Below are 13929 nucleotides of genomic sequence, written 5' to 3'. Positions count from 1 at the left end.
TATTAAATGAACGTTATGCAAATTTAAGAACTACCGTTCATAAACACATCCAAGCTCTATTTTCATTAAAAGACATGAAACAAGAAGAGCCTGTAGCATTGAGGTATCTAATTGATGAAACAAACGTTAGTTTAAAGGCATTACAAAATATCGGGGTCAAGGTAGATCAATGGGATCCATTGGTTATTTATATAATATCAAATAAATTAGACGCAGCTACCCGAAAAAATTGGGAACAATATACATTACAAGACGAATTACCTACGTTAAAGGAATTCTTAAAATGTTTATCTGCTAGAGCCCAAGTATTGGAACTGATGAACGCTTCTGAGAAAAAATTTTCTAGCTTACATAAAACACAACTAGGCAACAATAATTGCAAAAAAGATTCATCAGTATTTTTAGCGGTAAAGGCTAACAACTGCATTTATTGTAACGAGAAAGGTCACCATATTTATTATTGTAAAAAATTTCTGAAATTAAAATTACATGAGAGGATTGATGCTACGAAATCAATCCAAGCTTGTTTTAAATGTTTAAAGGTGGGTCACCAGGCACAGAGTTGCAAGGCAACCTTTTCTTGCAGGCGTTGTGGCAAAGATAATCACAACACTTTGCTACACAATGAGGTACCTCTGCGGGAGGCCTCCAATATGGATGCTGATAACGAGGTTTCAGTATCGAATTTTTCTGCATCGGATAAAGCAGAAAAAATAATATTATTGTCAACTGCCAACATAGGAGTTGTGGGTAGTAACAATAAAATTTTTGAAGCCCGCATTCTGATTGATTCAGGGGCCCAGTCAAATTTTATGAGAGCAGAATTTGCTAATAAATTAAATTTACCATGTGAATTGATAAACAAACCCGTTTCTGGGATCCATAATAACATCACTCACATAAAAAAGAGAATTTCAGTGGAGATGAATTCGCTTCATACTGATTATAAAAGTGAAATATCATGTCTGATTTTACAGGAGATTACAACAAATTTACCACAAGTGACAATGGCGAAAAAAGACTTCAAGTTACCACGAGGATTGGAGCTAGCTGACCCGAACTTCAATATAGCTGCACCCATCGACATCCTGTTGCGCGCGGAGAGCTTTTGGGAAATCCTAACCAACGATAGATTGAAACTCGAATCGGGACCAACACTTCAACGTACGCAACTGGGATGGATCATATCAGGACCAATCCACATGTACCCAAAGCAAAGGCCTGTATCAGATTGTTGTAATTTATCTATAAATAAAATAAGTCATCAAATAGAAAAATTTTGGAAATTGGAGGAGATTAATCCCACTAAGATTCTAAATCATGAAGAAAAGGCTTGTGAAGCCAGTTTTGCTAGTACTCATACTAGACAAGACGACGGTAGATACGTAGTAAGTTTACCGCGTCGAGCATGCATTGATCAGCTGGGAAGTTCATTGCTCACTGCTGAAAAAAGATTTAAAAATTTAGAAAGAAAATTTGTGTCAAATCCCGAATTGAAGACACAATATATACAATTCATGCGTGAATATGAGGAATTAGGTCATATGGAGGTGTGTGACCAGTCAAAGGGGGATCGTGAATCCTATTTTTTACCTCATCACGCTGTAATAAAAGAATCAAGCACTACTACTAAAGTGAGGGTCGTTTTTGACGGCTCCGCCAAAACTTCAAATGGAATTTCTCTCAATGACGCCTTGATGACAGGACCTGTTATACAAAAGGACTTATACACCCAACTATTGCATTTCAGGAAACATCAAGTAGTACTGACGGCTGACATCGAGAAGATGTACCGCCAGATTAACGTGTGTGAAGCGGACCGTGACCTGCAGAAGATAGTGTGGCGCGAGTCGCCGCAGGAGGTGCTCAAGCATTACCGTCTGAAGACAGTCACATATGGTCTGGGGCCTTCCTCTTTCTTAGCCACTAGAAGTCTACGGCAAATTGGTATGGATAACAATATAAATTTTCCTAGAGCTAGTCAGGTCATAGAAAATGACTTCTATATGGATGACTTGTTAACCGGAGGAGATGACATGGAATCCTGTAGAGAGTTAAAAGAGCAATTAATCAACCTCTTTTTGTCTGCGGGGATGACCTTGAGGAAATGGAGGTCCAATGTCTTGGAGTTGTCAGCCGAGTCGGGCCAAGCTAAGATTGCCGAATCAGGCAATTCTGAAAAAATTATTACTGACAATCCAAAGACTGAGAAAATATTAGGATTAATATGGAATAATGAATCTGATTATTTTTCTTATGTAATAATGAAACCATCAAGTCGAACCGAGAGTAAAAGACAGATATTATCTTGCATCGCATCAACCTTCGATCCATTAGGTCTTCTAGGACCGATTATAGTTGTAGCCAAATTGATAATGCAGAAGTTATGGCAGTCTAAAGCAGCGTGGGATGATCCATTGCCTAATGAAATATTAGCACCCTGGAGGTCCTACCTTCAAGAATTAATTCAACTAAATGTGTTGAAAATACCAAGAAAAATTATTTGCAGGCAATCTACATATCTACAACTACACGGTTTTTGCGACTCATCTGAGAAAGCTTACGGAGCCTGCGTTTACATGGTGTCAGTGGACCATGTCGGTAAGCGGCATTCACATTTAATAACGTCCAAATCAAGAGTGGCGCCATTGAAGTGTATTTCCCTGCCCAAGTTGGAGCTTTGTAGTGCTGTGCTACTGGCGAAATTAATTAAAAATGTAAAACAAGCGCTAAATATAGTGGAGATCGACACACATTATTGGTGTGACTCCATGATAACGTTGTGCTGGCTGAAAGGTCAACCTACGAGATGGGCTACTTTCGTTGCAAACCGAGTAGCTGAAATACAAGAATTTAGTGATCCAGATCTATGGAGACATGTATCATCAGCCGACAATGCAGCAGATATACTTTCAAGAGGAACCACTACAGATAAATTGATAAATTCTGCAATATGGTGGAATGGACCAAGTTGGTTGACCGAGGGAGTCAACGCTTGGCCTATATCAAATATTTCGTGTTCAAACCCTCCGGAACTCAAAGGCAAAAATATTCTATTATCCACAGATATTTAAGAATGGGAGATATTTGAAAAATTCTCATCATTTATTAAATTGAAAAGAGTTACTGCGTATGTATTGCGATTTGTCAATAGCTGCAGAAGTGTTAAGGGTAAAATTTCAGACAATTTAAGTGTGGCTGAATTGGAATCAGGCTTGAAATGTCTATTGAGATCAGCTCAAATACACGCCTTTCAAAGGGAATTGAAAGAATTAAAAAACCATGGCATCGTCAACAAGAAAAGTAATTTAAAATCTCTTAATCCCTTCTTACATGATGGTCTAATATATGTAGGCGGTAGGTTGAATTTGGCTACACATTTATCTTACCAACAAAAACACCCAATTATCTTGCCGGCTAAACATAAGCTAACTGAATTGATAATACGTCACTACCATTATGTAAACCTACACGCAGGACCTCAAGCTTTGTTAGCTGAAATACGATTAAAATTTTGGCCCATCTTTGGTAAAAATACTATTAAAAAGATATTACATAAATGTATTGTATGTTTTAGATGTCGTCCTCGAACCGGTCATCAAATCATGGGAAATTTGCCACCCGAAAGAATTACGCCGAGTCGTCCTTTCGCTATCACCGGAATAGATTACGCCGGACCAATTCTAATTAAAAGTGGGACGCTGAGGAAGGCTTCCCTCGTAAAATCGTATTTATGTATCTTTATTTGCTTCTCAACCAAGGCTGTTCACTTGGAATTAGTTTCGGATTTATCTAGCAATGCTTTTTTGAACAGTTTAAAAAGGTTTATATCCCGCAGGGGACAACCTGAAAAGATCTTTTCCGACAATGCTAGTAATTTTAAAGGAGCTAGCAGCAGGCTCAAAGAGCTGTACACCAGCTTGAGGGAAAACAACGACAATATTCAAAATTATTTAGTGAACAGAGGTATTGAGTGGAAGTTCATAACCCCTCGAGCCCCTAATCAGGGAGGTTTGTGGGAAGCAGCAGTAAAATCAGCAAAGTTCCATTTGTACAGAATCACTAGCAATTCTTCATTAACATTTGAACTCTTGTATACCTTAATTTGTCAGATTGAGGCCTGTTTGAACTCCCGTCCATTAACTTCCTTATCCGACGACATCCATGATTACCAACCTCTTACCCCAAACCATTTCCTTATAGGCACTGAATCCTGTATCATTCCTGAGAGAGACGTCCGGGCGATACCGGACAACAGACTAACTCAATATCAGAGGATCAGTTCGCTAATCCAATCTTTTTGGTCTAGATGGAAGCAAGATTACCTGATGGAACTACAAAAGAGGACTAAATGGCAGACCAGCACTCAACGGGCACTGCAAAAAGACGATCTGGTGATTTTAAAGGAAGATCATTTACCTCCACCTTTATGGAAAATGGCCCGAATTCTGCATACACACCCTGGAGCGGATGGAGTAATACGAGTTGTTACCCTAAAAACACCTCAAGGAGTCTTTGTGAGGCCCATCACAAAGATATGTCTGATGCCCCTGGATTCAGACACTAAACCTGTAATTGACGTCCCGGACCTTACCAAGGATTGATTATGTACATTACACTATGATGCTTATCTTCTCGACTCCACCTTGGATGGATCAAGCAGAAGACCTGAGAAGAAAGAAGAAAAAAAAAGGAACAATAATTGTGTTGTGTTCAGTGTGAACTATATTATTTGTGTTATTGAACTATTTAAATATGTAAAAATTAGTATGCAGACGTGTGTAATTTAGTCATTTTTGAATTTTTTTTTGGTTATTTAATAGGATTAATAATTTTCTAGTTATTTTTAGTTAATTAATAGAGTAATTCAACAGCATTTATACAGTTAAATTTATAAGTTTACCAGTAGGGCATAAAAAAAAGGGGGTTTTATTTTGTTAATTTCTGCTATTTTGAATTATTTTGTTAGTATTTTTGTGGTATATTTAGATTAAGAATTTTTTAATTTATTCTGTTTGTTTTATAGTTTATTTTTAAATAGATTATCATTCAAAAATTTAGTGCAATTTTTGAATCCCGCCCCCTGGCAATATGTTCAATTTTGCAGGCTACCGACATCTGTAGTCTAGAAATTTGAAGTTACTACGTTTAACCAAAATGGTGTGAGTCCTTGCTTAGAAAATATTGTCAATTTGGGCGGTATAGCAGGTTTCATTTTTACTGCTAGACATCACGATGACAAGTGGTTTATTTACATGTGGTGGTTTTTGAAGTCTTTAAAAAGGCTCGCATTACGTGTTTTTTCGTTCCTTTCTCAACAATAACTCGATAATAAACAAGCTCATAAGTCAGAGCGATCGTAGCAGTGTTATTCGCACAGTTCTTTATAAATATTATACTTGTTTCAATAGTTTGAAATAAATGTAAAGTTGTGTCAAGAAAACCAGTTTTTATTCAAAAAGGATCACCCCCAATTTTTATCAACCGGTAAAAACCACAAAACAAAACAAGTCCGGCTTATTTTTTTGTAAATCTTTAATTAAATGTTGCTGTTATTGCTTTCAACTAATGTTGTGTATTTATAAGGTACTTTAGGGTCCAATCTAAATAAAAAGTGGGTGTGTCAAGCCTACGCAAGACAGAAGTGAAACTTCTAGTTTCAGCTGATGCTTGGCGTGGCGCAGTTCGCTGGTGTCTGAGAGAGAGGAAAGAAGAGAAGAGAGAGAACGTTCGTGAGCGGCTCCCCCACCTCAACAAGGTTTCACTTCAAAAATGCCACAGCCGAGAATCGAACCTCGCTTAACTGATTGAAAGCCAACCACGCTGAGCACCAACTGTAAGCAAAGCCGCATAAATTGATTATATTATGTAGGTTCTGAAAATATGAGAGCTTGTTATGTTTTATAATGTTACCTACATCACACCCAAAATATAATATATTTTTAAAAATAATGTACAATGTACAGAAATAGAATCCCACACAAGATCGCGTAGTGCGCTCTAGCGAACGGATATTTTATCAGAGGGAGATAGTTTTAATTTTTTTTTCTGTAAATTATTACATATTATCAAAATAAATAAATTAATTAAATAAATGTAATACAATTATCATAATATACGGATTAGATAATAATTTTAATCCAACACAATAACGCAAAGCGCGCTCTAGCGGAGTAATGTTTTATCACAGTGAGATAAGTGTTTTTATTATTTTGCAATATTATTTTCTTTTAAAAAATGTTCTGACCTACTAAAAAATAAGATATTGAATGAAAAAGGCGTTAAAAACAAAAAAAATAATGTGCGATGGCCGAGAATCGAACTCGGATCAACTGCTTGGAAGGCAACTATGCTGACCATTACACCACCAACGCCAGTTGTCGGGATGAGCTAAGAAGCATTTATATGTTACTTCAAAACTTTGACTAGATCAAATGAACTTTAATCGGTGGTGGGGGTACCCGCATTTTCGTTTCGGTCATGAGTCGGTTTTACTCCGGTCCTCGAAATTGCATGACGCGCGTAAAGAAGTTTCACTTCAATAAATTAATTAAATAAATGTAATACAATTATCATAATATACGGATTAGATAATAATTTTAATCCAACACAATAACGCAAAGCGCGCTCTAGCGGAGTAATGTTTTATCACAGTGAGATAAGTGTTTTTATTATTTTGCAATATTATTTTCTTTTAAAAAATGTTCTGACCTACTAAAAAATAAGATATTGAATGAAAAAGGCGTTAAAAACAAAAAAATAATGTGCGATGGCCGAGAATCGAACTCGGATCAACTGCTTGGAAGGCAACTATGCTGACCATTACACCACCAACGCCAGTTGTCGGGATGAGCTAAGAAGCATTTATATGTTACTTCAAAACTTTGACTAGATCAAATGAACTTTAATCGGTGGTGGGGGTACCCGCATTTTCGTTTCGGTCATGAGTCGGTTTTACTCCGGTCCTCGAAATTGCATGACGCGCGTAAAGAAGTTTCACTTCAATAAAATATTATAAAATATATATTTTAGAGATATTCATCCACTTATAGCCTTTCCAAAATCGCTAAATATTAAAATGCGATTATCTCAGGATTGTGTTTTAGTGACTTAGTGGACTTTGCCCTTAGGCCGACGGTAGAAATCTTCTCAATGTTTGAGATTGAATAAGTTCATGAAAAAATATAAAATCTGGAAAAAGACTTGCACTCGAGTTTCTTTGGAGATCACATACTGTTTTTCGCCATTTAAGTCAAATTGGTTCAATTATTTCCCAAACAAAAACGTTATTTTAAATCGTTGACTAGCTGACGTGTACCCGGTATTGCTCAGGTTATGGATGATTTGGAGTAAGATTGTGAGTTTGTGAATTCTATGTTGTTTTAAGAGGCATACAAATACATTATTGGTTTGAATAACTGATACAATATTATATGTGTACGCCTTTCTTGAAATAATTGTGTTTTTTTATCTATGTGTTCGTATTCACATTGCGTATGTACGGGCCCACGCAAATAATTCTTTCAATATTTTAAGTATAACTTACAAAAAGTAAATTTTCATAAAGTAAATAAATTATCGCCATCTATGAAAGTGTAGATTATAACGTAATTCACGTTTAACCTTCGTTGGTTTTATTAAGAATTAAAAAGTATTGGATTCACTTGATCATACCATGTCTTCCTCGGGCGTCCCTGCCTTTCTTAAGTATTCACGTAGATGTCATATATTCTCATTACGCCCCTTGCTTCGTTTGTCCGCTCCTTTTTACAGTAATTATCTGTGTCTTTATTAATCTTTTCCATTTCAAAACAGCCCTGTACATACGTCTCATTTTAGCATACATAAGTTTTGATTCTGATAGTACCATGTCTTCCTCGAGGATATTCGGCTTCGCCTATCACTCTATTCCATGTCAAAGATTCGCCGTGCATTCCTTTCTTCAATCATCACATACGCCTCATTTTACAATACATAAGTATTTGACTCATTTAAAAATACTTCCTAAATACGTATCTGCAACGTCGTATCTTAATAATAAATTATATAATAATCCATAGACACCACGCGCGCATTTTGTACCCACAATATTATTTTTCCCGTATGGTATCCCCAACGAAAGCAGCGTTCTACTTACCTTCTGAGCGCCCACCATTCACTGTTGGGAACTGGTTCGGCTAGCTGCTTGCGAACGCGATCCGCTTATGTATCTTCTGACTTAGTGTTGTGTTAATAATGTTACAATAAATTTAATAAACAATAGATTCTGTGAAACATTTTATAACCATCTTTAATTCAATCAACATGAAACATACTAGTAAATAAAAACAAACCGCTGATAACTCCGCTGTAACATCTCCCGCTTCCTCATAACAACAAGCGTAACAGAAAGAGAGATTGCAATGAAGTTCTTAACGGTAGTACCATAACAAATCATTTCCTATTCTTCTTCATATTAAAAAATGATTTTAAATTTTAAAAGTGCAATTTTCCAATAGTTTTCCATTATCAATAGTTTTGAGGTAGCATTGTTGTCTAACAACTGATTCAAACAAATTTGATCAAGACTTATTGTTCGACATACAACAATATTACAACAAATGAGTTTGAAACTAATAACGCTTCCAAAACTACAAAAGGTAAGATGGAAACTACTTTAATCGATTTCATCTACTCTGCGTACAAACATGATTCACCAGGCAGCCCAACTTTGGTTAAAGTTTAAAAGCATTTACCTACATACAAGTATCTTGTACCTACGTAGTAAAAAGACAGAAAAGCACGACAATTTCAACGGTTAAGTGGTGCCAAGGCAATTCACATTAGTTGACGTCATCTAGATGTCAATCTCTTAAGGAAATGCTTTTCGATAAGATACGAATGACGTCAGGAATCAACCAGAGTGCTAATATTGCTGGGTTATACAAGTATTAAACCTAAAAACTACCTTAAAGCATTGGAAATTACAAAAAGTTTTTTTTTTTTAAATCATATAGAATAACCCCCTGAAGTTAGCGCACCTTAACCCCCGGACAGCCTGTGTAACAAATGTGTTCCTATAAAATCATCCTACAACATTATACAACATTACTCATCGTCCACCGTACAACCGTGTATCCTAGGTAATGTTGAATGTTTGTAACTCGCGCAACGCTGGGTGTTAATGATATTATTGTTTATAACTACCAAGGTATTTACGGTTGAATCGGTCACTTAAATATTACCTATTTACATAATAATATGATTTAATATAATTACACATACCGAAGGAACATAATTTTCTTTAGAATAGAAACAAATTATTAGTTGGTTCTTTACTGTGAAAAATAAGCAACACAAAATGACCGCCAATGGGTTAAAATAATATTTAATACATCCGACTGAATAAAATTGGTTCGTTCATACAACCATGCATTGTAAAGTACGAGAATGTCAATTAAATTTCACAAATCTTTTTTTTTTTTTTCAAAATATACCTATCTTCCAGAAATATTTTTGATGTCGTGTCGTTTTCTGATGAAGTTTTAATCGTAAGTATTTTTCGGACACATATCTTTTAGAGGAAGCTACAAGCCAAAAGTGCGTATATTTTTGGTATACCTACCTTATATTGTATGTAATAGGCATTAAAATCGCTTGACAAACGAAGTCTAGATACGTTCGATTTCAAGCACAAAAATATATTTTTTATTTATTTTGTAAATAATTTTATAAGAAAGCATTAAAATTAATCAAGTGAAACTGCCACAGATAATCTTAGCTACATTACTGATTTTTTTTTTGCTTTGCGCGTTCATACATTTCAATTGTAAAAAATATTTTTTATTGAGTAATTTATTTTTTATTTGTATTCTACTCAAGCGAAACGATAGGAAAACCTTCAATTTATCTAAAGCATATTTTTTGGTATTCATAATGTACACCAATTCGTTAAAAAGATTAATCAAAATAGGGATATAGCATTCGCCTTAAAATGTGATTGACAATAAGGCCGCAAACAGACGACCATTGAGCATAGAACTTCGGGAATAATGGCGTGTTAAGAGCACGTGTTTTTGGTCATAATTATTTCTTATTTTTCAATAATGTTAAGGTAAAATATTTGTGTTCAAAACATAAATTGTATCAATTTCATCAAATAAAGATAAAAATTATTGTATCAATTTAATCAATTAGATAGTTGATAAATCTAGAATTCGATATAAAATCACAACTTTTCGGCTGGATTTGAGGTTTTACTCATTTAGTTCCACAAACGAATTGTACTGGAACCATAGAATAACGAGTAACACTCCTGGGCGTGTAACTATTTGCCTACTTTGGGACTATGTTTCATTACAATACAGTTTTTCCGAAAAGTGTATGTGTAATGTTGGACTAAATCATTTATTAAATGCTTATACGTCGATCCAGACGCGTAATTTTTGTATTGGAAACATAATATATATTTTTTGATTTTCTTGTGTCTAGTAAAGTTCGTTTTATTCACGTAATTTTTGTTTGTTTTTAGACTTCTTGCATTTCTTGATTGCTTTATTAACAAAAATAATGTTTATTTTTATAAACTTTCCGACTTACTTTTACATTCAATTTTTTTGTTCATTATATACAATGTGAATATTTATGTGGGAGGTGTGGGACTGAACTAATCTTAATACAAAACTTATCTTAATAAAAAATATAAGTAAAAGTAGACCCGATATAGTTTTACATGACAAAAAAAAAAAATACTTAAATCATTGATGTCGCTATTCCAAATTCCTGTAATATTAAAAAATCTGTTAAAAATTACATAAAAAGAATTTGTCATTCTCAGATAGTAAAAATATTACCATTTGTTATTGTTCGGCTACTCACATTATACCTAGCTCTCTCATTAAAAATTTAGGCGTATTAGGCCCTGTTAGGAGTTCTACCGAGCCGAAAAATTTTAAATGAATTATTTACTGTACACATTTTTTTTTTTTTTTTTTTTTTTTAATATTTGTATGTTTTTTACAATAAATATACAATTATACATATTATACAGTGTTATCAAGGTAAATAATAATAGCTTTTCCTCACCATAAAGAGACAAGGCTCTTGTGTTTGGTGAGTGAATCCTAGCTCAATTATATGGAATCATGTAAGTAAGTAAATAATATATTTGCAAAACCAAAGGGATAACTAAGAAATAGGCAAGATTTATCAATAATACAGTTTCAAGATTTTAATGAAATAATAATAAGAGTAAGATATGGACTTTTATAGTAGTTTTAGGTAATTTTTTAATTTTATTTTAAATTCCTGAATATCTTCAATATTTTTTAGATATAATGGAAGGATGTTAAAATATGTTATACCTAGATAGAGATAGGTATTTTGTGTGTGCTTTGTATTAAGTTTTGGGATTTTGATAGTTTTTTGATATCTTACTGATGAATTGAATTGTAAGTTATTTAACTGTATTTCTTTATAAATTTGTAGAATTGAATATTTTTTATATATATTGTCTATTGTGGGTACATTGAATATTGAAAAGAGAATCTCAGTAGAAAATTTGGATGGTTTTTTCAATATTACTTTAATTATCAATCTTTGAACTATTTTAAGTGGATTTAATATATTGTTATAAGTTCCTCCCCAGCCAATAATACCATATTGTAATATAGATTGTACAATTGCATAGTACACTCTTTTTAGGTTTTCTAGTCTAAGAATATTTCTAAGTCTTATAAATATATAAATACATTTTCTAATTCTTTTGACAAGTTCACAAATTTGTTTTTTCCATTTAAAATGTTGATCTATATATATACCAAGATATTTAATTTCAGAAGTTAGACTAAGTATAGAACATTCTTGATTGCAATTAGTTCTGTTACATTTAAGTTGATGTATTATAATTTTTAATTCTGGTATTGATTTAAATTTGTTGATAGAGAATGGGATACATTTTGTTTTTTCAGTATTTAATGAGAGGAGGTTTTTATCGAACCAATTTTTCAATATATTAATATCAGTATTTGCTAAGTTATTAACATTATTCCAATCAGTACCTTCAATTATTATGACAGTGTCATCAGCATAAGATATTATTTTTCCATTTAATCTTTGATTGAATATGTCATTTACATAAATGATAAACAGTAACGGTCCCAGGACTGTACCTTGAGGTATGCCGAAGTGACTTGTTTTTTGTTGACTAAGTACATCGTTGATTTTTACGACTTGAGGGCGTTTGAAAAGGTAGCTTTTTATCCATTCTATAGCTGTACCACTTAATCCAATGTTTCTTAATTTACTTATAAGTTTGTCGCGTGATATGCTATCAAAAGCTTTTTTTAGATCTATGAAAATTCCAATGCATTTTAATGATTTATCTAATGAATTATGAACAAGACTAGTTAATTTTGCAATTGCATCCTGAGTGCTTCTACCTTCCATAAAACCGAACTGATTTTCATTAATTAATTTATTACATTTTACAAATTGGTTTAACCTTTTTTTAACTATCTTTTCAAAAATTTTTGCTATGTTCGAGATTACTGATATGGGTCGGTAATTGCTAACTTCTTCTGGGTTACCAGATTTAAATATTGGAGTAATGGTAGTTTGTTTGTAGATTGATGGAAACACTCCGCTTTGGAAACTTACATTTATTATGTGTTTTAACGGTTTAGAAATTTGATTTTTAATATTTTTTCTAAATATTAACTGTTATTCCATCAAAACCCGGGGCAGAACCTCCTTGCATACCGTTTATAATTGATATTATTTCGTTCTCTGTGGTGACTTGGAATGTTGCTATATTATTGTCAGTATCAATACTACAGTCTGGAAATGTTATATTTGGGTCAGTATGAATGAGATTGGCAAGATTTTCCCCTACATTCGCAAAGAAGGTGTTAAATATGTTTGCAGCTTTTGAGGGATTTTCTTTACAACATGTTTTCATGTTGTCATGAAATATAGTAGCGATGTCGTTATTCTTGTTTTTTTTCTTGTCAATTATTTCATTTATAACTGTCCACACTCTTTTACTATCATTTTCAGCCTGATTCAACTTTTGTTTATAATACTTTTGTTTTGTGTTTTTTATAATATATGAAAGTTTGTTTTTATATGCTTTAAAATGATTTAGTAAATTTTTATTATTTGGTTGTTGAGTAGTTAATTTGTAAAGAGCTTGCTTATGTCGTACAGATACTACTAAACCATGAGTAATCCATGGTTTTATAGGTTTCAAGTTCGACACTTTGGATTTGGTTATTATATTATTATTTGTCGAGTCATTTATGCATTTAGATATTTTTTCTTCAAACATTTTACAACATATATTGACATCATTACATTGTAATAATTTATTCCAATTTTCTGATTCTAATTGGTGTTTTAATGTATCCATATTAAGTACTTTTTTTGAGTAATTATTTTGTTTAATTAATGGCAAAGTTGGATTGCTTAATTTATAGTTAAAAATACATGAATAATGATCAGTGATTGATGTATGAATGACAGCTGATTTTATATTTTTGATATCAGGAATATTTGTAAAAATGTGATCTAAGCATGAGGGGCGTTGACCGTTTATAGATGTATATAATTTTTTTATATATTTATAATGCGTGTGCGGAACCTACTCTCTCCGCTGAGTCCTTGTTCATGTGCAATGCATGCAAAGGGACATTTCACCTACACTGCGGCGGAGTTGCTGAGAGCTCATTTCGACGCCTTAGCAAGGAACGTCACGCCCAAATGAAGTGTAAAAAATGCTTAGCTGCCGTGCCTACCGCTAATCCTAACGTAGTGGGTAGTTCATCTTTAGACAGTGAGCTACTGACAAAACAAAACCTAATTCTTGATCAGAATACACAAATTCTCAACACAGTGGCAGTAATGAGTAAACAATATGAAGAAATCTTACTACGAGTACACGAATTTGAAGAT

At 33.4% G+C, this 13929-nt stretch overlaps 1 protein-coding gene across 1 annotated transcript; it reads left to right on the top strand.

Moving 5' to 3' along the window:
- Positions 1 to 626: 626 nt before the first annotated feature.
- On the top strand, positions 627 to 4979 carry LOC149416147 (uncharacterized). The gene is made up of 2 exons (XM_089641590.1): positions 627 to 1947; positions 4310 to 4979. The coding sequence occupies exons 1-2, from the start codon at positions 654 to 656 to the stop codon at positions 4327 to 4329; spliced, it is 1314 nt and encodes a 437-aa protein (XP_089497716.1). The 5' UTR covers positions 627 to 653; the 3' UTR covers positions 4330 to 4979.
- The last annotated feature ends 8950 nt before the right edge of the window (positions 4980 to 13929 follow it).

This window comes from Hesperophylax consimilis, chromosome 17, assembly GCF_061612785.1.
Source record: "Hesperophylax consimilis isolate HC1 chromosome 17, BYU_Hcon_1.0, whole genome shotgun sequence".
NCBI lineage: Eukaryota > Metazoa > Arthropoda > Insecta > Trichoptera > Limnephilidae > Hesperophylax > Hesperophylax consimilis.
Note: the sequence above shows the minus strand (reverse complement) of the source record. Positions and strands in the feature narration are given on the sequence as shown.